This window comes from Canis lupus, chromosome 17 (genome assembly GCF_011100685.1).
Source record: "Canis lupus familiaris isolate Mischka breed German Shepherd chromosome 17, alternate assembly UU_Cfam_GSD_1.0, whole genome shotgun sequence".
Taxonomy (NCBI): domain Eukaryota; kingdom Metazoa; phylum Chordata; class Mammalia; order Carnivora; family Canidae; genus Canis; species Canis lupus.
In genome coordinates, this window is record NC_049238.1 from 52,673,651 (window position 1) to 52,698,932 (window position 25,282).

A 25,282-nucleotide genomic window follows, 5' to 3' on the forward strand; every position below is an offset into this window, starting at 1 on the left:
TTTCACAAAGCTTAGGAAAATAAATTCTATTTTACGAAGTTTAAGAATGTATTATACTAGAAAACATCTACTGTTTAAATTCAGCATATTAGGAGTATGTGGCAGATTTACCATTTGGTATTTTTGTATAAAGAGGCATCTTTTCACTCAAAAGTTCTTGACATGGTTTAAGAACATTATTTTACACCTATAGTTAAAATGTATTTGCAGTAAGGTAAAAGGTTATCAAAAATAGTTGCTGCTCCGGTGCTCTCCATTTACACAGTCCTTTTAAAAACAAAAATCTATTAAGAGTTATATACACTGATTGGATGTACAACAGAAAAGGGATCTCTAACTTTATGTGTGAGAGTACTTTCATCTCACAACTGAGTCTTAATAAAAAGATATTTTTCAAAAAAACAAAATTCAGAAATAACACTGCCAACAGAATTTCTTTCATTTGTGTGTAACTATGTGTCTAGTATTTACACACAATGTTCTATAAAGGAATGGAGCAGAAAAAAATAACTACTGTGGAAAATCTGAGGTTAATAGTAATGGAAGTTAAAAAAATCAAATACACAGTTTAAATTGCTACCATTTAGTGGTGCAGAAAATACAGCCCCATATTATCTGAGCCTATTAAAGAGCACCAAATTTGGAAAACCAATGAACTGTGGTCAGTAGTTTCAAACTTAATTTGGATTTCACAAATTAACTGGATTCTTATCTAAAAATTTATATCTACATATTAATCTCAAATTATGCAACACAAAAACAATACAACAACAAAATTATCTGTGATTTTAAAGTTTATAAATTTTGAAATGTGCATTTTAAGCAAAACTATGGAATATTTTTTAAATGAAACACACAAATGACTCAAGCTGACTCCCAATATACATTCACGTGTAAAAGTTAAATTGAGGCCCTATCTTAGGGGCTGGGGAGGATGTAGCAGGTTGGCTTTGTCTTGGTTTTGTATCACACTTTAGAAATAATTCTTTCATTTCTAAAAGGACAACACTATCTTCTCATTTATACAGCTAAAATCAGTTATTATTAAATTGGGCTGCAAATTAACTCAATAAAGCTCTATTTTCTAATAGGAAATGAAAATTTTTAAATGTTTTTAATTTTCTTTACTTCCATGCCCCCACCCAACCAATCTAAAAGAGCTTTCAATAAACATTAAAACAGCTAAAGCGCAAGAGAAGCAGTCTTTGTTTTTATTTTGGCTTTGAACCATACCTCTAGCTGCTGTAAGAGAGATTTTCCTTTCTTATTAATTTCATTGATAAGGGTGAAAATGGCCACTTTAATTTCCTGTTCTACTCGTTTGTTAGTCTCATTTACTTCTTTTATCCTGAATAAGAGAAATGCATCATTAGGTTATCAACTTATCCTATGTCTCTGAATCAACTGTTACAGAAATTCATCCAACTGGGCACTTAAGTGAATAATTAAAATAAAACCTCTGTCAAAATGTACAACTTATGTTTTGGTAGATCTGAGCACTCAATTTGGTCGAAACAAGTTATTTATACAAAGAACAGATTAAATATTTAGTATTAAATTAAGTTCATAAAGGCCTGTTTAGTAGTCTAGATGGCAATCTCCTTTAGTTCCTATGACATCAATGTGATATATAAACATCTGACTCCATAATTGCTGTCTAATGTCAAATCTGGCGCATCGGATCTGCTTAATGCTTTTCAAGAATAATGTGCAAAAGAATAATGTTGCAAACAGTAATTATCTGTTGAAATAATAGGAATTAAACTTAGAATTTATTTTCACTTATAATTTAACCACCTCAAATGTGGGTTCTGATACATGCCCCCCTTTCATAGGTTCTTCCCAAAACATCTTCAATTCATTTTGTTGAGTTGTTAGGTGTTTTAGAAGAAGTATAGGCTCCCATTTTGGTGATGAAAGTTTTGTTTGCAGATATGAAATAGCTGATACCTATGGGGGGGAAGGGGAGCAGCCCACCAATATAAACATATATAATATTAAACAACAATATAAATACATATAATATTAAACAACCAAAGAAATTAGCCTTCAACTTTTATACATTCTACTTCTTTACAAACCATTACTCACACTTTCAATCTCTAAAACGTCTTTTATTTGCCCAATTCAAATTTGAGTAACTTTAAGACAGTCTGAGTAATAATAATGTAATTTTCCTTCGTCTATACATCAGTGCTTGTTTGGGCACTTACTTGAAAATTTTATTCAATTCTATCCTTACTAAAGTAAGTGGAAGATGTATTTTTAAAAATAAGAGTGCTAATTACTATTGATAATGTAGGACTCTAACTTAAAATGATTCAGCCCAAGACTGAAACAGTAAGCATGCGAAAAGAGAAGAGTTAGCCACAGTCAGATTCTCATTAAATTCAAGCATGTACTATTCAATTGTGAAGAACAACAAATCAATGTACATTAAATAATGGAGATAGGAGGTCACTACACACTGTGTCTACACACTGTGTCTAAAGGGAAGTATTACTGGAGATTTCAATACTTAAAAAAAAACATTCCTGGATATGAAATCATTAATCTCCCCAACTCTCTGCATTAACACATGAACTTCTTGTTCTACTTCTATACAGATTCAGAAACATACATACAAAATATCTGTATAAAAATATGGGACTGCCATATAAATGAACTCACTATCCTTTTCTTGAAAAGGACATTCATCTGTGATTTATGAAAAGATAGCTACCCTCCCCAATATTACCCAACATAGCAGTAACTTTGAAACATCCTGGCATTTTCATGACAATTAACCATCCATGATTAGCATATATAAAGTATATAGAGTTGACCCTTGGGCAAAGTGGAGGGTTAGGTACTCCTAACTCCATGCAGTCAAAAATCCATGTATACCCTTTGACTCCCCAAAAGCTTAGCTAATAGCCTACTGCTGATTAGAAGCCTTACTGGTAACATAAACAATGAATATGTTTTATGTGTTATATGTATTATATATTCTTACAATCAAGTTAGAGAAAAGAAAATGTTGTATTTATTGAAAACAAATCTGCATATAAGTGGACCCTCTCAGTTCAAATCCATGTTGTTCAAGGGTCAACTGCATTGTTACATATTACCTCAGAGTAACCTTTATTTTCTTTTGGCATCACTTAAGATGAAAGTTCTACCACCTTTTAGTCTAATATTTAATGTACTCTTCATTCATCTATTTAATATTTGAGTATTGCCATTTTTAATATCATAAATTAATCTTAACATTCTAGAAGTACTTTAAGTCTCAATATTTGTGAAACTGAAAAATATTTATTGATTCTACTCATACCTCCAGGAATATACAGATTTTAATTATGCCAGATCCAAGTGTTCATTTTTCTACACCAAGTCTTCACCTAACAAGGATGTATTCACCTAACAATATGTATTCATTTATGGAACTGATTTCAACTTGCCTTATCAGTAAATTTAGTTCATTTAGAAATGAACCTGAATAAAATTTTAAAATATTGATGCTATTATTGATAAAAATAATAAATAGCTAAAATCTTGAGGGTTTTAATATGTGACACAAACCGCTAGTCGTAAATCTTATACTACTACTACTAAGAGAAATAGTATTTTCAATTCTTACTTTACAGAGGGGGAAGGTACATATTTGCCCACCATTCTTCACACTCTATACTATGTCTTCCACAAAGTTAAATTTTCTAATTCAACTCTGTATTAATTGCTTTTTCCACAGTTAAAATTAAGGCTTTTACAAAGTCTAGTTTTACGGATTATAAAATAACCAAAAATGTAAAGAGTATTCAAAATACTGGTGAATTAAATCTTATTTAACAAACATTATAATGCAAACTCAAACTTAGAGCATTTACCCTTCCAAAAATATGTTTTCTATATATGCTTAATATAAAAGGAACACAAAGTTTAAACTGGACCTACTGTATTTAAAAATTCTTAAAGTGAAATTATGGTTTTAAGGCAACACACTTACCTATTCTGCACCTGAGTAGCAGCAAAATGAACATAATTCTTTTTCTCAAGAAGCTTAGCCAATAGATTCTCAATTGCACCTTTCTGGTTTTGAAAAGCTTCTTCCAAAAACTGATACCTTAAACACACAAACAAAAAAATACTACATTTAAAACAGAAAATCTACTATTAAAATTCTTAAAAAGTGAAAAATTGCTACGTGACTCAAATTTAAGACTTTACTTAAATCATCAACATGCTATGTTCGGCCTCACACACCTTACCTTAATACCAACTTTTAACTATCAATCCTTCCCTTTTGGCCTGAGCCAGAGAAACCCTTACAAGACCAAAAAAATTAACTTAAAAACCATTCAACTGCTCTTAAATTAGAATTTTGATTCAGAATTACATTTTTTTAAAAAATCCAAATATCAGAATAAGTTGTGTACATTTTAAGCCATAAAATATAACATTACAGAAAATATTTTCAAAAGTGGGAAAACTATCCATAGTTTTAACATCATAAAACCACTATTACCACTGTAATGTAAATTCCCAGAGTCCTGGGATTGAGCCTGCATCTCCCTCTCCCTGCCCTGCCTCCTGCTTGCTTTCTCTCTCCTCAAATAAATAAAATCTTTTAAAATATATACACATAAAATAAAAGTATAATCATAATGTATGTGCAATTTGACCTCTGACTTTTATCTTGTCTTTACAATCACCACTTGAAACAATTTTTCAGCTCCCCATACTATATAGTCAAATTTTTCCAAAAGAATTATAGCAATTAAAAATCGCAAACACCACACCAGTTTTATTATTACTTTGTCAACATGAGTAGTGTATGTCAATATTTCCTAATATTATTGTACTGAAAATTTAGACTTGATAGTAGAGACTACAGTTCTTTGGCTACTAGGAAGGTAGAATGGTTTTCTTTCCTAGGTTTATTTCCTTTGTGTAAATTACTCATTAAGTCAACAAATATTGTGGGGCTTCTTCTGTATGCTAGGGTCACATGAGTAAAAAGAAAAATCCATTACTGTTCATATTCTTGTAATAAATAGGCACACATACAAAATGATACCATACTGTGAGGTAACAGGTATAGTGGAGGTATATATATATATAATCCACAACAAGAACCTAGTGCATAAGCCAGCCAGCCTTAATACCAAGGAAAGCTTCACAGAGAAGTCAGAATGGTATTTTCGTATGCTAAATACAGAGGCATATTTCAGGAACTACAAACACTTCAATTTTGCCAAAAGAAAGCCATGTAAAGGTCAGAATATAAGATAATAATTAATAAAACCCGAATCAGACTGTGAAGAGCTGGGTATACCATGCTAATGTATAATGATTTTATCTTCTCAGTAATGGGAAACCCTTGAAAAGTTCTAACCAAGATGTTATAATCTGATTTATGTTCCAGGAAAATTGTCAGAAATATAAAAAATATATCTGAAGAAGAGAGAACAGGATGACTAGCTAGAACTCAATGACAGTAGCCCAGATAAGGAATCAGAAAATAACACTAGCTGGCACAGCTGCACAAATAAGTTTGAACAATGGACTCTGTCAGATCAGCACCTTTGGTTATTTGGGAGTTTACATGGCTCCAGTTAAAGTAAGGTCCATGGGTATGACCTAAAAATTAGATGCCTAGCTACGGCACAATCAAGAGAACACTGGAAATGAGTTCAAGATATTGACAAAGTTACAATTGTCTATGGGGGTACTAAAATTATTAAAGTAAAGGCAGAAATTGACGTTAAGAGGAAGACTATGAGCACCTAGATGTCTGTGTCTTCAGTGAAGGTCTCACTTATGGTAAACATAGGAGAAAAGGCTATGAAAGTTGTGAACACTGAGGAAAGTTCGGTACGAGGAAGGAAAAGTTTGCTTCGTGCTCAGGTTCAAGACGTAAAGGAAAAAAAGGCAGTGTAGGAGGCAAAGTGTACAGCAATATGAGGCCTGGTGTAATAGAGAACATTCAGCAAGTGAGGTTTTTATTTTGTGGGCTGCTTTAAGTTTTTTTTTTTTTTAATTGTAGTAAAATACACATAATGAAATTGATCACTCAACAATTTTAAGAATTCATTTTTAAAGCAAAAACCAAAACACCCAAAATCTTGTCTGTAAAGTCTAGCACTTTATAATTTGTGTAAGATATTAAACAGCAAAAACGGATGTGGGTATTTTAATTTTAAATTAAAACTATCAAAATTAATTAATTAATTAATTAAAACTATCTATTGTGGGGATCCCTGGGTGGCTCAGTGGTTTAGCGCCTGCCTTCAGCCCAGGGCGTGATCCTGGAGTCCCAGGATTGAGTCCCACATCGCGCTCCCCTGCATGGAGCCTGCTTCTCCCTCTGACTGTGTCTCTGCCTCTCTCTCTCTCTCTGTCTCTCATGAATAAATAAATAAAACCTTAAAACAAAAAACTATCTATTGTTAGATTGGTAACCCAAAGATTGTTGTTTTTGTTTCATTTCATTCTTTCATTGAAGAATATTTGATTTATTCCCTGCACCACAATTTCTCTATGTCCAAAATAAAACTTTACTTTGTAAAATCTGTACAAATGAAGAAGAAATAGGAGATTACCATCCTAACCTTTGAGACCGAGAGGGAGAAAGATCTTTTGATGCAGTTTGGTTATGTCAGTAATGTCAGTAATAGAAAGGCACCTGGTAGAAAGCTCAACTAGTCTCATAATTCAGAAAACTGTAATTCAGAAAATCTAACCCTTACAAATTTATCTTCTCACCTCAAAATAAATGTTTCAGAATCCTATTTCTAGAAATATCTTGTTGATTCATATGAACAAGTATTAAGCAAACACATTATGATATACCTACATTTAAGTATGTGTTCTTTCCTCCCCTTATACAGGAGTTGACATCTGAGCTGAATGTTTAAGTATGAGTAAGTTAGTGCTCAAGATGAATTTGAGAGGAAGGTAAGTTCTCCCACCGGGGGAAAAAAAATCTGAGTGTATAGAAGTAATAGTTCTGAAACTATCTGTCATTTTTAAGGCTCAGGAAAAGAAAGTAAAACTAGAAAAGTAGAGAATTACCAGATGCTAACAAGACTTGCACATTTTCTTAAGGTGCATTCAGATAATAACGAACAATGAATCATTAAGGAATTGAATGAAAAGCGATAATCGGATTTGTCTCTGTTCACTTGATTAATTACAATTATATTATTAGAAGAAAAATACTACCTGGATTTTGAACAACAAAAAAGCAATATGGAAGTAGTTCTGGCTACAAGCTACTTCTGATTCTCCTAGCTAACAGAATAAGCTAACACTGCATTTTCTTCAAATCAAAATTATAGTTGACATACTTCAGAAACGGGGAGGAAAAAGGATAATTAATAAACGGATTAAGTATATTTTTGATTAGGGGTACTGGGTGGCTCAGTTGGTTAAGTGTCCCAACTTGATTTTGGCTCAGGTCATGATCTCAGGGTCCTACGATTGAGCCTTGAGTCAGGCTCTGCACTCAGTGGGGTATCTGCTTGAGAATCTCTCCTCCTTCAGCACTTCCCCCCTGCATGCATGCTCTCTCTCTCTCTCTCTCCAAAATAAATAAATAAATCTTTTAACTATAATTTTGATCACTATGTAAATACACAAGAGCCATTTCTTAGGTGTTAATCTTGTATATGAAGTAGAAGTGATTCTTAACCTAGGGTTTCTAGTCACAATGAGCTATATTCAGTATTTCAAAACATGTAGGTAAAAATTACAGAGGTCCATGATTTATTAGTACAGGCAGGCTAGGTAAGACTTTCTGTGATTTTGATTAGAATTGTAGAAACTCAGTATAATATATATACCACTGGTTATATAGTTTGGAACAGACATCAACATCATAATCATATATTTTTTATTAATGAAAAATAATGCAGTTTGCTAAGAAAGTTTTGAAAACACAGTTCTTCTAAGTAAAGACTGAGAGATAAGGACCATTTTTTTAAAAAGACTGAGAAAGAATTATCTAGTAACTTGAAACTGTAACTTTTGAATGCACATTTAGTCTTACTAGATCCTGAGCTATACAGGGATGCTACTTTACTTGCCAAGTAATCACAGTATTATTTAGTAATTGTCAGCATTTAACAATTGTAAGATTTTACTCTGGCACTTCTAGGAAAATATATCATCTTAGTTTATAACCAAACTGAGTATCTAGGGAAACATTTTTTAAAACTAGTATGTAATAATTCTGGCTCAGTATCTTTTTTTTTTTTTCTTTCTTTTTTTTTTTTGGTTATTTTGAGAGAGAGAGAAAGCATATGTGCATGCAGGTGTGAGGCAACAGGCAGAGGGAGACAGGGAGAGAATCTCAAGCAGATTCCTCATTGAGTGCAGAGCCAATGCAGGGCTCAATCTCACAAACCCAAGATAATGGCCTAAGCCGAAACCAAGAGTCAGACACTCAACTGACTGAGCCACTCAGGCGCCTCACAGTTTCTTTTTAAATTCAGTACTCCATTTTAAAAATGACATAAAACTTTATATATTTAAGGTTCAGTTCTACTGAACCTATCATCCATTTTCAAAGGTATGCATTTATTATACCCAAGTTTGTGGATATCCCCTCCTGCTCTATCCTCAAGATTACTTTGAAAAAAATCCCAAACATACTATATCTAGGTATTTATTAACCTATAGATAGCAACGGATCTTTTGAGAACTATGTTTTCAAATGCTGTGATAAGTATCTTACATGGATTCTCTTATTTAATCTTTAGAAAAATTTAATGATGTACATACCATTACCAGCTTCACACTAATAACAGATGGATAATTTTGATAACCCTCTGTGTGTTAATCAGACAAATATATAATACTTATTTTATAGGACTAGTCCAAGAGTTAAATTGGTCAAAACACACAAAGCACTTATTAAGCATAGTACTTTGCTTACTGGAACATAGTAATGGCTTACAATTAGCTGTCATTGCTATTTTTTGCAGTAATTTTACATGATTTGCATTATGACAATGTTAAACTTCAAAACTTCAATAACAAAGGTCCTACTGTGCACGAAGACCTCATGTTTTTAAGAAAAATTTAAAATGAGGTTATGTTCCTTATTTAAAGCTCTATATGAAATGATAATAAGCCATTCAGAGTTCACAAAAAGTTGCACAGAGTAGGACTCTGAGCAACTATGAAAACCTAAAAAGGGTGGAAATTTCACGAAAGCCTGGGGAAGACATTAGGATTCTCACATCACCAGAACAGGGAGGGGCACCTGGGTGCCTCAGTGAGTGAGCTTCTGCCTTCGGCTCAGGTCACGATCCCAAGGATCCAGAATGAGGACTGACCCTCGCATAGGCTCCCTACAGAGAGCCTGCTTCTCCCTCTGCCTATGCCTCTGCCTCTCTCTTTATGTCCCTCATTCATAGATAGATACATAGACAGATAGAAAATAGAATAAAACTAAACTAAACTAAATCTTTAAAAAAAAAAACAGAACAGAGAATAAAAACCAACTTTAAATCTCAAAGGGCACACAGTGACATCAGTTGATAGGTCAATTGTGCATGACTTCAGTAGTACAACAGGCTATTGCTTTCTAATATTGTCTTCAAATTTACCTATCTTTTCTTCTATAATGTCCAATCTATTGTTAATCCCATCCAAACCCAATGGGATTTTGGAAAAAAATAAAACATGGGGGTTGGGGGAACAGCAGTGGAGAGATAGAAGAATATTGAGTTTGGGGACAACTGTAATATGTAATAATATATAATATGTATAACTAGCATTTCCAAATGGGGAAAAAGGGAAAAAACCTGGAAGAAATTATAATAATGGAGTAGGCTTTTCCAAATTTGATAAAAAAAATATAACCCTACAGATTTAAGAACCTCAACATCCTCCAAGTACAAGAAACATTATGAAAGTTACTCAAAAGTATATAGTTTCCAAACTGCTTAAAGCCAATAGGGAAAAAAAAAAAAAAAGAATCTTAAAAATGGCCAGAAGAAAAAAAAGATATATACAGACTAATAAAGATAGAACAGGTGGGCCACCTGGGTGGTTCAGTGGGTTAAGTGTCACACTGTTGATTTTCGCTCAGATCATGGTATCAGGGTCATGAGATTGAGCCCTGGGTCAGGCTCCACTGGGCTGGGTGTGGAGTCTGCTTAAGATTCTCTCTCTCTCTCCCTCTGCTTCTCCTCCCCACCCCCTCCCTGCTCATGCACAATCACTCTCTCTCAAGAAAATAAGTAATAATAACAATAATAATAATAACATAAAGAAAGGAGAATTAAGATGAATATACAAAATAATGTGGGGAAAAAATACAATTTAGTGGAGATAACCCAAAAGTTGGGTCTTTGAAAAGACTAATACTGATAAATCTAGAAAAGATGATCAAGAAAAACAGAAGGCACAAATACCTGATATCAAGGATTAAAAAGAAGTCACCATTATTACAGACCTGAAGACATTAAAAAGATAACAATGAAAACTTGTATCAAGAAATTTGAAAATCTAGATAAAATGGACTAATTTACAGAAAAATGTAACTTTACAAAACTAAAGCAAGAAGATACAGAAAACCTGAGTCTATAGCTCAAAAATAAATGTAACCAAAAAATTCCTATCCAAAAGGGACACCTGGCTACCTGGCTCAGTCAATAGAGCATATGACTCTTGATCTCAGAGTAATGTGTTCAAACATCATGTTGGGTGTGGAGTCTACTTAAAATAAACAACAACAATTTTTAAAATTCCTGTCCAAAATATATATTCTAGAGAAACACAGAATAAAATATGTATTACTAGAGATGGGAAGAAATATTCCTATTTTTTACAGTAGCCCAGAGTAGAAACAACCCAAGTTACTGTCCATATGGCAATGGATAATATATAATATAATATAATATAATAAATATAATATAATATAATATAATATAATAATATAATATAATATAATATAATATAATATAATATAATATAATATAATATATAATGGATGCCTGGATGGCTCAGTTGGTTGAGTGTATGACCCTTGATCTTGGGGTTCTGAGTTTGAGCCCTGCAGCGGATACAGAGATTACTTAAACATAAAACCTTTTAAAAATAAATAAATAAATATAAAATAATGGATAAACTATAGCCAAGAGGTTCCCAAACTTTCTTAAATCATGATGCCATTTAGTGTCTCAGAAATTCTTTGCAGAGAACTAAAAGCAATACCCAGCAGTTCCATTTATGAAATAGTAAGGTTGTAAACACAACAAAAATTCAGATTTACAAAGATATTTTAGTCATTCCTTACACTGTACTTTTTAGGTACTTCTCTCTCTTTCTCTCTCTCTCTCTCTCTCTCTATATATATGTATACATTCTCTGTATATTATATATATATTCTCTATATATATACACATTCTCTGTGTGTGTATATATATATATTCTGTGTGTGTGTATGTGTGTGTGTGTGTATATATATATATAATATATATATATATATATATATATATATATATATAGTCTTGTGTTTTTAAAACTTTTTCAAAGAATGCAGTCGTTAATGACATGCAATGAATTCTATTTGCCAAGAAGCATTTAAAGGGTAAGGATACCATAGTAAAAAAAACAAAGCTTCGTCTTCTTCTTCCTTTCCTTATATTCTAATTAAGGAGAAAACAAAATTTTAAATAGAGTTATGTGATAGAGAAGACACAAGCGGCAAAAAATTCTAGATTAGAAACCGAGAAAAGGGTTCCTGAGATCTCAAAGGTAGGAACCAGCCATGCAGAAATCATAGATGAATCATAAAGTTACCAAAGGCATGTTTGCATAGCTGCAAAGGAAAATGACCAACCAACCGAGTTTTTACTTTTGTAATAATTTACCAATTAACATTTTTACCAACACACATCTCAAATGACCTGTCCCTTTGCCAAATGGATAACTGATTATTCTAAATATGTTTCTTTCTCAAATCTTCCCTCCTAATATTCCTCTCATCAAGCTAACTCTTAGAGATAACCAATTCTTCTCTTTCTAGTCATAAATAATCATTCGGCTGGGTAAGTGAATCTGATACCTATGAGTTCCTAAGATAATCTGATAGGCACACAAACTATAATACTAAAGTTAACAACTTTTTTTTTTTTCAGCAAAACCAAAAGGAATTAACTCTATTTCAGAGTTAATCACTGAAGTGAACTACAGTTGAACCATATATTCAATCTCAAGACACATATAGACTAAAACTCTCCAAGATAGCAAAAACAGTCTCAGTTATTATTATTATATAGTCATCACCTAGCATGGTATCTAGTACAATGGTCAGCCCTCAAATATCTACTGAACAAAAGAGCTGAATGAATACTGAATACTGCAACAAGCTGCTTTTACTCTGACAATAAATGTACCATATGAAAACAATATACTTGGGAGCACCTGGGTATCTCGGTTGGTTAAGCATTCGACTTGGATCTCAGCTCAGCCCTTGACATCAGGGTCCTGAGTCCCGCAGTGGGCAGAGAGCCTACTAGAAGGGAGGGTGGGTGGGAGGGAGGGAGGCAGGCAAGCAAACAATATATTTAGGACAGGAAATCTTGATTTGTCACCATAGCTCTGGATCTAGCTTCCTGAGAATAATGATAGTACATATTAATTTATATGTCATTTTTACCAGCAACTTAGATATTATCTGAAAGTTTCTTGGAACTTTGCAAGAATTTAGAGAGAAAAAATGAGTTTGGCAAAGGGTTCTTCTAAAGTAGAGGTTATCAACCTTCAATGAGTAACTGAGGTGATTTACCAGTATTTGTAACATACTGTAAAAAATTTTGATACCCAGAATGTAATTTAAAATTCTTATTTAACTGGTCTGGAGTAAGACTAAGACATTAATATTTTTTTAAAGCTTTCTAGGTAGGTCTACACCTAGGACTGAAAAACATCTACTCTAAAGCTTATTTATTCATAATAAATAATAATAATAAAAATATATATACTTAGAATAAATTCTATGTCTACCCTGTCCTAACAAAATCTAACCAAGCCCTTGCAAGATCTTCCAAGAAACAGAATTTAGAAATTGAGTCCAACCAAGTTAGAGAGGCTTGGGAAATACATTGGGCTTTCCATAGACCCTCCCTTAAAAAAGAGGAAACCAAGCTTATACAAGATCAAGGTGATCAGCCAGTAACTTAACCCCCTGACAGAATAACAACCAACAGTCTACACAGGAAAGAATCCAAAGTTTCTATAACGTAACATCCACAACATCCCAAACCTCAATTTAAAAATCACTAGGCATCAAAGAAACAGTAAAAAATAATTTTTTTAATTTTAAAAATTTAAAAAGTAAAAAGAAAAAAACCAACAGTAAAATATAACTTAAAATAAAGAAAAACAGTTCAATAGAAACTGACACCAAGATGGTCCAGATGTTGTATTTACGCAAGGATTTAAAATGGGTTATTGTCTATTCAAAATTTACATGAAAACATCTTTCAGTGAGTGAACTAAGAGAAAATCTGAGCAGAGAAATTAAACTATAAAAAGAGAAATGGAAATTCCAGCAAAGTGCAATAATTGAAATAATTCACAGGATGAGCTTGGCAGTAGTAAATGGGAAATGGCTGAAGGATTAATTCAAATAAACACAAATCTCAAATTATAAAGTTTGAAAATGAATAGATTAAAGGAAAATGATCAAAGCCTAGAGTACAAAACAATACTTGAAGTTTCAGAAGACAGAAATAATGCAAGGGGTTGGGGGGGTGAATTTTTTAAGGAAATAACGGCCAAGTTCCTAAATTTGATGAAAATGATAAAGTGGGATACCTGGGTGGCTCAGCAGTTAAGCGTCTGCCTTTCGCTCAGGGCATAATCCTGGAGTCCCGAGACTCAGTATCACATCGGGCTCACATGGAGCCTGCTTCTCTGCCTATGTCTCTGCCCTCTCTCTCTCTGTCTCTCATGAATAAATAAATAAAATCTTTAAGAAAGAAAGAGGGAGAGAGAGAGAGAGAAAGCAAGCAAGCGATAAACTTACAGGCAAAGAAGGTGAGTGAACCACTCGTAGGATGAACCAAATAAAATATATAGCTTAAAACATAATGGTCAAATGGTAAAGACCACAGAAAAAGAGGATCTTGAAAACAGCCAGAGAAGCACCACACAACATTTAGGTAAGAATAAAATGGATGACATCATTAAAAACAAAGGAGGCCAGAATACAAAGCAATGACAGCTATAAAATGCTGAAAGAAAAAAATGTCAATCTAGAATTCTATATCTAGTGTATAAACATCCTTCTAAACAGGATTTTCTGGTGAATGTAAACTAGAAATATTAACTGCGGCAGACCTGCGGAAAAAGAAATGCTGAAGGATATTCTTCAGGGCAAGGGAAAATAATAAAAGATAGTATAACTCATATAAATGAGAAGATATAAAGAGAAACAGCAATGATAATAAACAGAAAAATATAAAAACCTATGATTTCACTTTTCCTTCTCATAATTTTCTTAAAAGATACCTTTTTTGGGGGGCAGTGGAGGAGACACAGAGAGAACATGCATATGAAGGAGGAAGGGAAGAAGGAGAGGGAGAGAGATACTAGTACACCAAGCAGGTTGTATGCTCAGCATACAGCCTGATGTGGGGCTGATCTTACAACCCTGAGATCATGACCTGGGCTGAACCACCCAAGTACCCCAAAGTCAACTAATTTTTTAAAGAAGGCATTGTAAGGCAAGATTTATAAGGTATGTATAAATAAATGATATGGCATTAGTACAAAAGATAAGGGTTTGATAAACTGAATTATCCTTTTGTTTGTAAGGTTACTGCATTCATAAAGCAGGAAACAGTACAATACTTTACGGAGGCTTTAAGTTAAAGCTGGGTATCATGAACTCTGGAGCAGTCATTAAAATAATAGAACTAAAAAAAAAAAAAAAAAAAATAATAGAACTAGGGGTATCTGGATGGCTCAGATGGTTAGGCATCACCAGTCTTTGGCTCGGATCATGATCTCTGGGGTCCTATGATTGAGTCCCTGGTCTGTCTCCCTGCTCAGTGGGGAGTCTGCTTTTCCCTTTCCCTCTGCCCCACCCCCCACCGTTCATGCTCCCTTGCTCTCTTTCTCTCTCTCAAATGAATAAATAAAATGTTTTAAAAAAAATAATAGAATTAGAGCTTAAAATGCTGAAAGTGGATGTAAAATGAAATACCAAAAAGTTTTACTACATTGAAACACGACAGGAAAAAAAGAACACAGAAAATAAAAAATGAAACTAAATGATAAACTTAAACTTAACCATATCAATAATTACATTAAATGTAATGGGATTAAACATTCCAATTGAGGGGTGCCTGGGTGGCTCAGTGGTTGAACGTCTACCTGCCTTTGGCTCAGATAGTGATCCCAGAGTTCTGGGATCAAGTCCCACATCAGGCTCCCTGCATCAGGGAGCCTGCTACTGTCTCTGTCTCTCTCTGTCTCTCATGAATAATTAAAATCTTAAAAAAAAAAAAAAAACTGAAAAGGCTAGGGCCTCCACAGGGCACTTGGCTGACCCAGTTGGAAGAGCATACAACTCTTGAGCTCAGGGTCTTGAGTTCAAGCCCCACACTAGGTGTAGAAATTACTTAAATGTTAAAAAAAAGGGGGGGGAGGGGGGTCTCCAATTAAGACACAGCCCTCAACAATTTATATAATTAAAAATTAATTTCTATGAAAATACACAGATATAACTGACAACTCCTATATTCAGGCAGGTCTATCACCTCTTTTATTCCTATATCTAAATAAGTATTTGTTGAATAGATGAAATGTCTAAATGTGTGTCAAATACTGTTCCAGCTCCTGGCACACTGTGAATAAAACACATGCCTATCTTCATGAAGTTTATATTCTAATGAGAAAAAAGACAAAAAATAAGATGCAAATTACAGAACATGTTTAGAAACTGGTAAGTGCAATATAAAAAAAGAAAACCAAAACAGGATAAGGAGGATTAGGAGTAAAGGGACAAATTACAATTTTAAACACAGTGATCAGAGTAGATCTCACTGACAAACAGAGACTTGATGGATATATGGAAGTTAGCTATGCAAACAAGTGGACCAAGAAGAGTCTCACATACAGAAAACAGGCAGACAGCAGCATGTTTGCCATGTTTTAGAAACAACAAAAGACAAGAGTGAGGGAGGAGAGTAGTAGGAGATGTATGAACATACAAGCCACAGTAAGGAATCGGACTTTTAGCTCTGACTAAAGTGGAGAGCCACTGAAGGTTTTGAGCAGGGAGCTCTAGTACTTAAGAATGAACTGAAGGAGAGCACTGACAAGCATAAGGATAACTAAGGAGAGGACTGCAGTCATCCAGGCTAGAAATGATAGTGTCTGAGATCAGCCTCGTAATAATGGAGCTAATAGCAATGAGGTAGTAAGGAATTGTGAGATTCAGGGATATATTTTGAAGGGGGAGCCAAAAAGATGTTCTGGTAAGTTTGAGTTTGGGTATGAGAAAACTGTGGAATCAAGGATAGTGCCAAGATTTCCGGCTTATGCAATGGAAAAAATGCAAATGCCAAAAATTGAGATAGGGCAAGTCTGCCAGTGAAAAAGATTTGAAGTGATCAGTTCTATTTTGGATATATTATATTTGAAAAAGCAGACACTCAAGAAGAGATGTTACAGTTTATAGAATAGACAAATCTGAAAGTTCAGTAGAGAGTACTGAGCTAGAAATAGAAATTTGGACATCATCAACATATGGATGGTATTTAAAGCCATAAATCTGTAGCTGTAGATAATGAAGTAATGCCTGGCACATTCAACATTAAGAGATGAAGGAAAATGAGCAAATGAAACTGAGAAGTAATTAGTGTGATAGGAGGAAAACTAAAAGAATGTGGTCTCTTGGTAGCCAAGTAAATAACATGTATTAAGGGAATGATCAAACATGTCGAATGTTGCTGAACTGTCAAGTATTAAGATGATGACCAAGTAATGACCTCTAGATTTAGTAATGAAATGGCTATTGATGACCTTGAAAAGAACAATGTTGATAAAACACTGACAGAAAGAATGAGACAGGAGAAATTAGGGGACTGCAGATTACAAGCAATCCTTTCAAAATATTTTCCTGCAAAGAGGAACAGGGACAACTGCCCAAAGGGAAAGTGGGTTAAAGAAAAGGTTTTACCTTCTCATTTTTAAAGACGGAAGAAAAAATAGCAGAATATTAAAATACTGGTGGGAATAACTGGTAGACAAGTAGATGTGGCAGGGGAAGTCTGCAGAAGTTCTCTCTGTATTTCTTCAGTTTTCTCAATGAAGTAGGAAGCATTCCCAGTATCTGGAAGTGGGGATGGACGATGAAATGCTAACAAGAAACACTGTTAATGCACAGTATGACTGACAGGTAACATTAAGAATCTACCTAAGGTAAGTGGTCATGAAATGAGAGTAAGATTGGTTGGTGTCATGCATTTTTTCTCCCATGATGTTCCGCTGCATAACCAAAGCATGACAGAAGGCAAGTGGGTTAATCAAGATTGTGGTTTTACCAAGAGTTTGACCAAGTGGGATACAGGAGTCAAAGCTAAATGTGAGTGAGTGAAAATGATTAGCCTGAAATTAAACTGGAAAAGGGTTAAGTGAAGACACAGAAGAGTGATGTAAAGTGAAAGAATAGTACTATCAATGGATTAAAAGTCACTGAGTAGTGAAAAACTGTGGAAGTCTGATACTAAGTAGAATGTGCTAGACTGAGAAGAGATGTGGTCACTTGAAATTAAATATAATTATTGGAAATGCCAATGTCTAGTGTACAATCATGGATGTGACTGGTAATGTAAAGGACATAAACTTTAGAAAGGAGTTCAAAAACACAAAGACTAGAGTATCTGGAGGATCATGTCTGTGTATATTAAAAAACTCCAGGAATTAAGACAACAGTACTATCTACAGGTGGCCTCTGAGTTAGGAACTGTTTAAGAGATGAAATCAAATGACCCATGGATTTTTCTATGACAGCACCAATGAGGAATAGAAATGATGATGTAAGATTAAAATTTGGAGACTTTTAGGGAGGAAGGATAAAGAATGGTCTAAAAACAGCAAAGAGACTGACTATACATCTCCAGGTCTGGTGATACATGAAATATCAAAGAAAATATAGCCACCAGTGAAGAGGGCTGCAGGGGAAGCAGTGTCCTACCGCTTTGTTTCCACTATAGCAGAGAAAGCACAGAAAAGGATTTTAAAAAGAGATTGAGGATAAAGAGATCCTGCTGATGACAAACCATGAATCCCAGAGAACAGTGTGGCAGAGACACAACTATCACATGCAGAGCCTATGGGAATTAAATTATGGCAGATGAGGGGAAACCTGGAAATGTGGGACTTTTCTTGGGTGACAAATAGGGATAAAGAACATGGTAATGTTAGCCCTCATAAATTTAAAGCAAGTAATGATGAAGAAGTGCAAATGGTGGTAAAGAAGGGTGGGGCCTGGGGCTTCCTCTTATAATCTGTTAGAAGAAACTGTAATCAAGTCAACCACATCTTCATCCCACATAAGGAAAAAAGAGTCAGAATTGTGCGGTCTTAAAATCTGCAGGTTTACTTATGACCCTCATCTCAGGAGAAGCAAACTCACTCCAAATGTATATGTTCCATCTTGCTCTATGATGAGAATTCATGGAACAGAAATCTGAGAGGGCTCACTAAATGTGAGGACACTCTCTCCTGTGAGGATGGGGGCAGGGCTATGGGATGTCTTTAAAATCATAGGCCTAAATAGTTTAATCAACTTTACTTATTTAAAATTAAAAAAAAAAAAAGATTTTATTTTTTAAGTAATTGCTACACCCAACGTGGGACTCAAACTTATAACCCTGAGATTAAGAATCACATACTCTACTGACCAAGCCAGCTAGGCACCCCAGTTTTATCAATTTTAGACAGTGAAGAAAATTCAACATTTATACTACCATCTTCCTTACTTCTATCATGCTTAATCTAATTTTATCATTAAAATAGTTGTTTACATTAAGGTTTCAAATTTAATATGGCCAAAACTTAAATACCAATTCCATAAAAATGTCTAACAAACCATGTCTTCCCATAGTCTTCTCCATTTCAGTAAATTCAATCCTATCCTTCCACTTACTCTTAGTAACATACAAGCCAAAAATCTTGGTGTTGGTGATACCCCTCATATAACTCATACAAATGCAAATCCATACATCACAGTTTCAGGCATCAAATCCAACTTCAAAATATGTGTAGAATATGACCACATCTTACTATCTCCAATGTTAGCACTCTAGTCTAAGCTATCACTGTCTTGTCTAAATTACTGAAAACAGCCTTATCTCCTAATCCTATTTTTGCACCCCTTTAATCTTTCCTCATTGTAGATGGCAAGACCGTTTCAAAACAATAAAGTTAAATCATTCCACTGCTCAAAGCTTAAGTGTCCCACTAAGAGCCAGCAAGCATTCTTACAATGGCCCACAAAGCACTCAACAGTTGGCCATTTCTGCCCCTCTGACCTCACCTGATACCAATCTTCCTCTTGTTCATTCCATTCAGACTATGGAGCCTCAGAGAAATCAAGGATGCTACTATCTCTGGCCCTTGCCAGTTGCTTTCTCTATCTAAAACATGCTCCCTTGGGCCAAGTTTAAGTAGAGCTGCTCCCATTCTTCCTTCAGTCTCTACTCAAAGCCAACTTCATCATGGAAGCCTTTTGAAATCATCCTACTTAAAATAAAAACATAGGGCAGCCTGGGTGGCTCAGCGGTTTAGTGCCGCCTTCAGCCCAGGACGTGATCCTGGAGACCTGGGAGAGAGTCCCAGGTCGGGCTTCCTGCATGGGGTCTGCTTCTCCCTGCTTCTCCCTCCTACTGTGTCTCTCATGAATAAATAAAATCTTTTTTAAAACTTAAATAAAATAAAATAAAAACATCCACATGTCCACATATCCTGTCTCGACTTCTCAGCTTTATTTTTCTATATAACAATCAACATTTGATATATTACTTATTTGTCTGAGTCTTATGAAAAATTAGGTCCTTGCAGGCAATGAGTTTAATTTTTTTCACTGAAATATACCACGGCTAGCACTCAGTAGGCATACAATTATTTGCTGAATAAATGACCATGTAAATACTCTGCCCAAGGACAAGCCAAGGAGTATAATAAGAATAATTTCTTTTTTTTTTTAAGAATAATTTCTTTTTTTGTTAAAGTTTTTTAAATTAATGAGTGCCCTCGGTTCCCCTCTGCTTAACTTTCAATTTACCAATTCCTAATAAATCTCATTTTTCACCAGATGTGTCAAAAATTTGTGAATATTATTTTTTAAATGACCTAACAATACCAAATATATTAGAAGTAGTTCCACTTTTTCATTTTTTCCCTGGACATATCCTCAGTCTCCATGCTTCAGTTAAACTAACTACTATATAGATGTCATTCTGGACATTCCAATATTCACAATTCACCATTCACGTTCTTGGTTTACTAACATTTTTGTGGATCACACTAACAGCACTCCAGAAAGAGGTGCATGAGAGGCAGTTTCTGAATCCTTGTATGCTGAAAAATGTCTACCTCTCATTCTCACATTAATAATTCAGCTGTGGAATGGGCAACTGGCTGGCTCAGTTAGTAGAGCATGCCACTCTTGACCTTGAGGTTGTGAGTTTGAGCCCTATATTGAGTGTAGATTACTTAAAAATAAAAAAATCTTGAAAAATAAATTTACCTATAGAAACCTATGGTAAATCCTTTCCCTCTCAGCTCCCAACTTTTGAAATCACTGTTTCACCACTTTCGTCTATCTCCTTGTATTGCCACTTTTAAAGATCGATCCTATTTAGATTCCCATTTCATTACACGTTGCCTACTTTGGAAACTTTGCTGATCTTCACTTTAATCCACTGCATACTGTCATTCTATGGTGACATACACTTTTTTTGTGGGTCCCTTTTTACAATCAATGTATTTGGTACTAAACAGGTCATTTCAGACTGGCAACTCTAGGTTCTTAGGAGTGTTTCCTGTATTATTTGATCATTTCTTTTTCTGTAATTTGTATTGGCTGGCTGCTGGATATCTTGTAATTTTCTTATCTGTCTTTTCTCTTTTTGCTGTATTTTCTAGGATACTAACTAAAATTTATCTACCAAACCTGTTAATTTTTTATTTTAGCTATCATGCTACTAAGAGCTCTTTTTTTTTTTTTTTTTTAATGAATTCTTTTTACAAAGATTCTATCCTATAGAATCCAGTACCTTTCAGGATGTCATCATTTTGACTTTACATTTCCTTTTGTTCCTATCTTATGCCTTTGCAGCCCTTTTATTCAGTGTCTTGGTCTCTTTCATGTGGGTGGCTATGTCAATCAGAAATATGTACTACCCAGCAGCCCAGGTGGCTCAGCGGTTTAGCGCCGCCTTCAGCCCAGGGCCTGATCCTGGAGACCTGGGATCAAGTCCCACATCACGCTCCCAGCATGGAGCCGGCTTCTCCCTCTGCCTGTGTCTCTGCCTCTCTCTCTCTCTCTCTCTCTGTTTCTCTGTTTCTGTGTCTCTCATGAATAAAAAAATAAAATCTTAAAAAAAAAAAGATGTACTACTGTAGTGACTTGTGACTAATAAAGATTCATTTAGGGAGACCTGGGTGGCTCAGTCGGTTAAGCATTTCACTTGTGATTTTGGGCTCAGGTGATGATTTCAGGGTCATGAGACTGAGCCCCATATAAGGCTCCATGTTTAGTGGGGAGTCTGCTTGGGATTCTCTCTCTGTCCCTCCCCTACTTATCCACAGGCTTGCTCTAAAATACAGAAATCTTTAAAAAAAAAAAATACAGACACACACACATTAGAGTTCATCTTTATCACTATAATATTTAGCGTGGAGGAAACAAAACTACAATTTTAAACTGTGTAAGTCAATAGCAATTACAGAATGAAACTAAATCTTTTTGATAACTTAAGATTCAATATAAGAATCTAAGAAAAGTACAACAAAATTGAACTAAGGAAAGAATAAAGATAGAACCATGAGAATTAGAACACTTTTAAAGAACAGAATAAGTGACTTCAATCACTCAAATAACCAATAAAAGACTCAAATCTATGGCCAAGGCTAATAAGGAAAACAGAAATAAACTAAGCTATATACAACATTACAAACAGATATAACCACGGATTTTTGTAAAATCTTAATGCCATTTAATTCTCACCAAATATGTTCTTAAAATTTCTAATGAGTAGATAATTTTCCAAGAAAATGTAAATTATCATAATCAGGTAACTGACTCAAGGAGAGAAGGGAAAGCTGACTTGATCAATAAGCATACAGGAAATTGAGACCCCTGAAGAACCAGTCCTAAAAGACCTTAAAGTCCAGGTAGGGAAAAGGAGTGGGGAAGATGAAGCAGAAAATGTTGCCTGCATTTATAGAAGCAGAGAGTTTACAACAGGATTTGCTACTATAAGAGCACAAGGAGGAGTTGACAAACGCTGTAATAAGTATAACCTTCACAAATAGGAAAGTCTGGCTTTTGTCTTAACTACTGAGAGTACTGAAATGTACTGCCTGATCAAAGTACCTGTGTTTACCTGGCATCTTGAGCTACATGAGAATGACATGGTGTATAGTGGGAGATTTTGGTCACACGGTATCAGCTCAACCTCAGGGAAGGGCTAGAGACAGGTCAGTCACATCACCAGTGAGCAATGTTCTATATGACAGAGCTCCAATAAAGATTCTAGACACCCAATAGAAGACTCAAATCTCTGGCCAGGCTAGAGAAAAGAAAAAAGAAAAAGAAAATAAACTCAGCTATACAACTTTCATAGCTATTGGTGAGGGGGGGGCATCAGATGATCCCCCTTGGTTTACAATATTCTCTGCATACTGCCATACATCATTGCTGGTAGGAGTTAATTATGTCCAAGATTCCACTGAAAGAAGATAACTGGAACCTCAACATTTGGAACACTCCTAGACTCTGTACCATGCATCTTTCCCTTGTATGATTTTAATCTCTATCCTTTCACTATCCTTCCAGTATGATAGTTCTCAGTGAGTTCTAGCAAATTATCTAACAATTCCAGCAAATTATTGAATCTCATGTAGCCTCAGGAAATCCTCAACTTACAATGAATGTCAGAAGGGTGGTTTGGGGGAGGGCATCTGCGCAGCTCAGTTGGCTAAGCATTTGACTCTTGATTTCAGCTCAGGTCGTGATCTCAGGGTCATGAGACAGAACCCTACACTAGGCTCCACAATGAGCATGGAAACTTCTTGGGAGACTTCTTGGGATATTCTCTCTCTCTCTCTCTCTCTCTCTCCTTCCCTCTGTCCCTCCTCTCTCTGTCTCTCTCTCAAAAAAAAAGGAATGATCTGGATGCTCCTCAAATTCTGCACTTGGTATCAAATGTGAGAGGGCACTTATGCATTGTTCTCTAGATTCATAATTGGTATCAGAAATGGGATTCACTAGAATGATCCTGACTCACTGAAACATGAGGTTTGGGAAGAGGAAGGAAGACAGGACAAGGGTTTATGAACCTCTGATTCCTGGATAACTACCTCATCACTCATGGTACGAACTATAGCTGAAGTTACTAGAGGTAAGTTATCAATGGAATTTAGAAAGGTAGATGCAACTCCCCAGGAGTTGACTCCCTGGATAAATAAGGAAATGCAAGCCAATAAGAAACAATTATACAATCCTTTGGTTTTGGGTTTTTTTTTTTTTTTTTTTCCAATCTTTTGGTTCTTGATTCTGAAGTAGCTAAAATGAACAGTGTTGGGACAGATACTAACACTGGGCAAAGCTTAGGTTTCAGCTATGAACTATGGCCACTGCTAGCCTCAGGGCCACTCCAAAGGGAAAAAGTATGGTGGGAAAAAAGAATCCTCATGAACTCTAGTCACAGAATGTACTCCAGGTTTAGGAAAAGACAAAACCAAGAAACTAATAAAAAGGAATATTTCACTTGTAGATCGATGCTTCTAAAAGAAAAACCTTTACTAAAATATTGTGAGAGTGATTACCTAAAGGCAGATCACTGGTTTTGAATGGTGCAAAATAGAAGAGCAATGTCTGAGCTGATGCAGGACCCACAACTCACTAGTGAACAACCACAGATGGATATACATAATTCAGACACACAGGAGGTCATTCCCAAGGGGATAGCTAACCCAGTGGACCAGATAAATGATCCCATAAAGTTTGCTGACCCTAAAATAGAGGAAGAGAACTGTTCTCCTATAAATGTGGATTCCCCAGAAGCAGTGGCTAATGTGCTTCTTTATGCAAGCCATGCTAGACTTGCATTATGAAGATCAGGATATTCACCTGCCGAGCATCCTCTTACTGAGATTATAGTAAGTACTGTGATTAAGGGGCACACTTCTACATGGGCACCCCATGCAACCTTACTGCTACAATATTTAGCAATGATCTGAGAAGTCTTATTAGATTTATTTTCTCAGATTCCCAATATGTGGTTTATAGATGCTGAGAAAATTAGAGATTCGAGTGAAAATAGGAAAACAAAGGGGAGAGTCAAGGTATTTAACACAGCAGGATGGAAATCTTCAGATGGCTACGTAAAAAAATGAGAATGAATAAAGCAGATATTGATGGGGTTGAAACAAGTATCTTAATGTAGTATGATTAGAAGTTGGATGGACCAATAAGAATCACTGCTGCTCCGCAAAATTAAAGGGCCCTAAAGAACTCTGCTGTATTTATACCAGTTCAGAGAAATTTTAAAAGCCAGAGGACAAAGAAGACCTGAAAAACCTGACCTGGAATTACCAAGGGTTACTGTCCAATAAATTAATCACACTGAATACTGAAAGAGAGGCCAGGGTATTCTGGTTCAACACCCAACTGGAGAATCAAGGTAATATGCGCTTGTGTGTGTGTAAAATAGCCAGGGAGTAGATAAAAGACATTTCTTTAACTCCTCAACATGAGAGCCCAATGCACTATAATTCTAAAATCTGTTGAAATCCTACTGGGGAGCTACAGTTGGATTCGGAAGAGACACAATAGTTGTAGGATTAAGGTAAAAATTTGGAATAGGGATCCCTGGGTGGCTCAGCGGTTTAGCACCTGCCATTGGCCCAGGGTGTGATCCTGGAGTCCTGGGATCAAGTCCCGCATCAGGCTCCCTGTATGGAGCCTGCTTCTCCCTCTGCTTGTGTCTCTGCCTCTCTCTCCGTCTCTCATGAATGAATGAATGAATGAATGAATGAATAA

At 35.2% G+C, this 25,282-nt stretch overlaps 1 protein-coding gene across 2 annotated transcripts in view; it reads right to left on the reverse strand.

Annotated features, from left to right (window-relative positions):
* Nucleotides 1-25,282, reverse strand: part of TRIM33 (tripartite motif containing 33) — a 113,350-nt gene that overhangs the window by 30,113 nt on the left and 57,955 nt on the right. For both annotated transcript variants that reach the window (XM_038561828.1, XM_038561827.1), the window contains exons 5-6: nucleotides 3,989-4,105; nucleotides 1,234-1,348 (exon numbers count right to left, since the gene is read on the reverse strand). In XM_038561828.1, coding sequence (XP_038417756.1) covers nucleotides 1,234-1,348; nucleotides 3,989-4,105 — 232 coding nt within the window. The remainder of the gene's footprint in view (nucleotides 1-1,233; nucleotides 1,349-3,988; nucleotides 4,106-25,282) is intronic.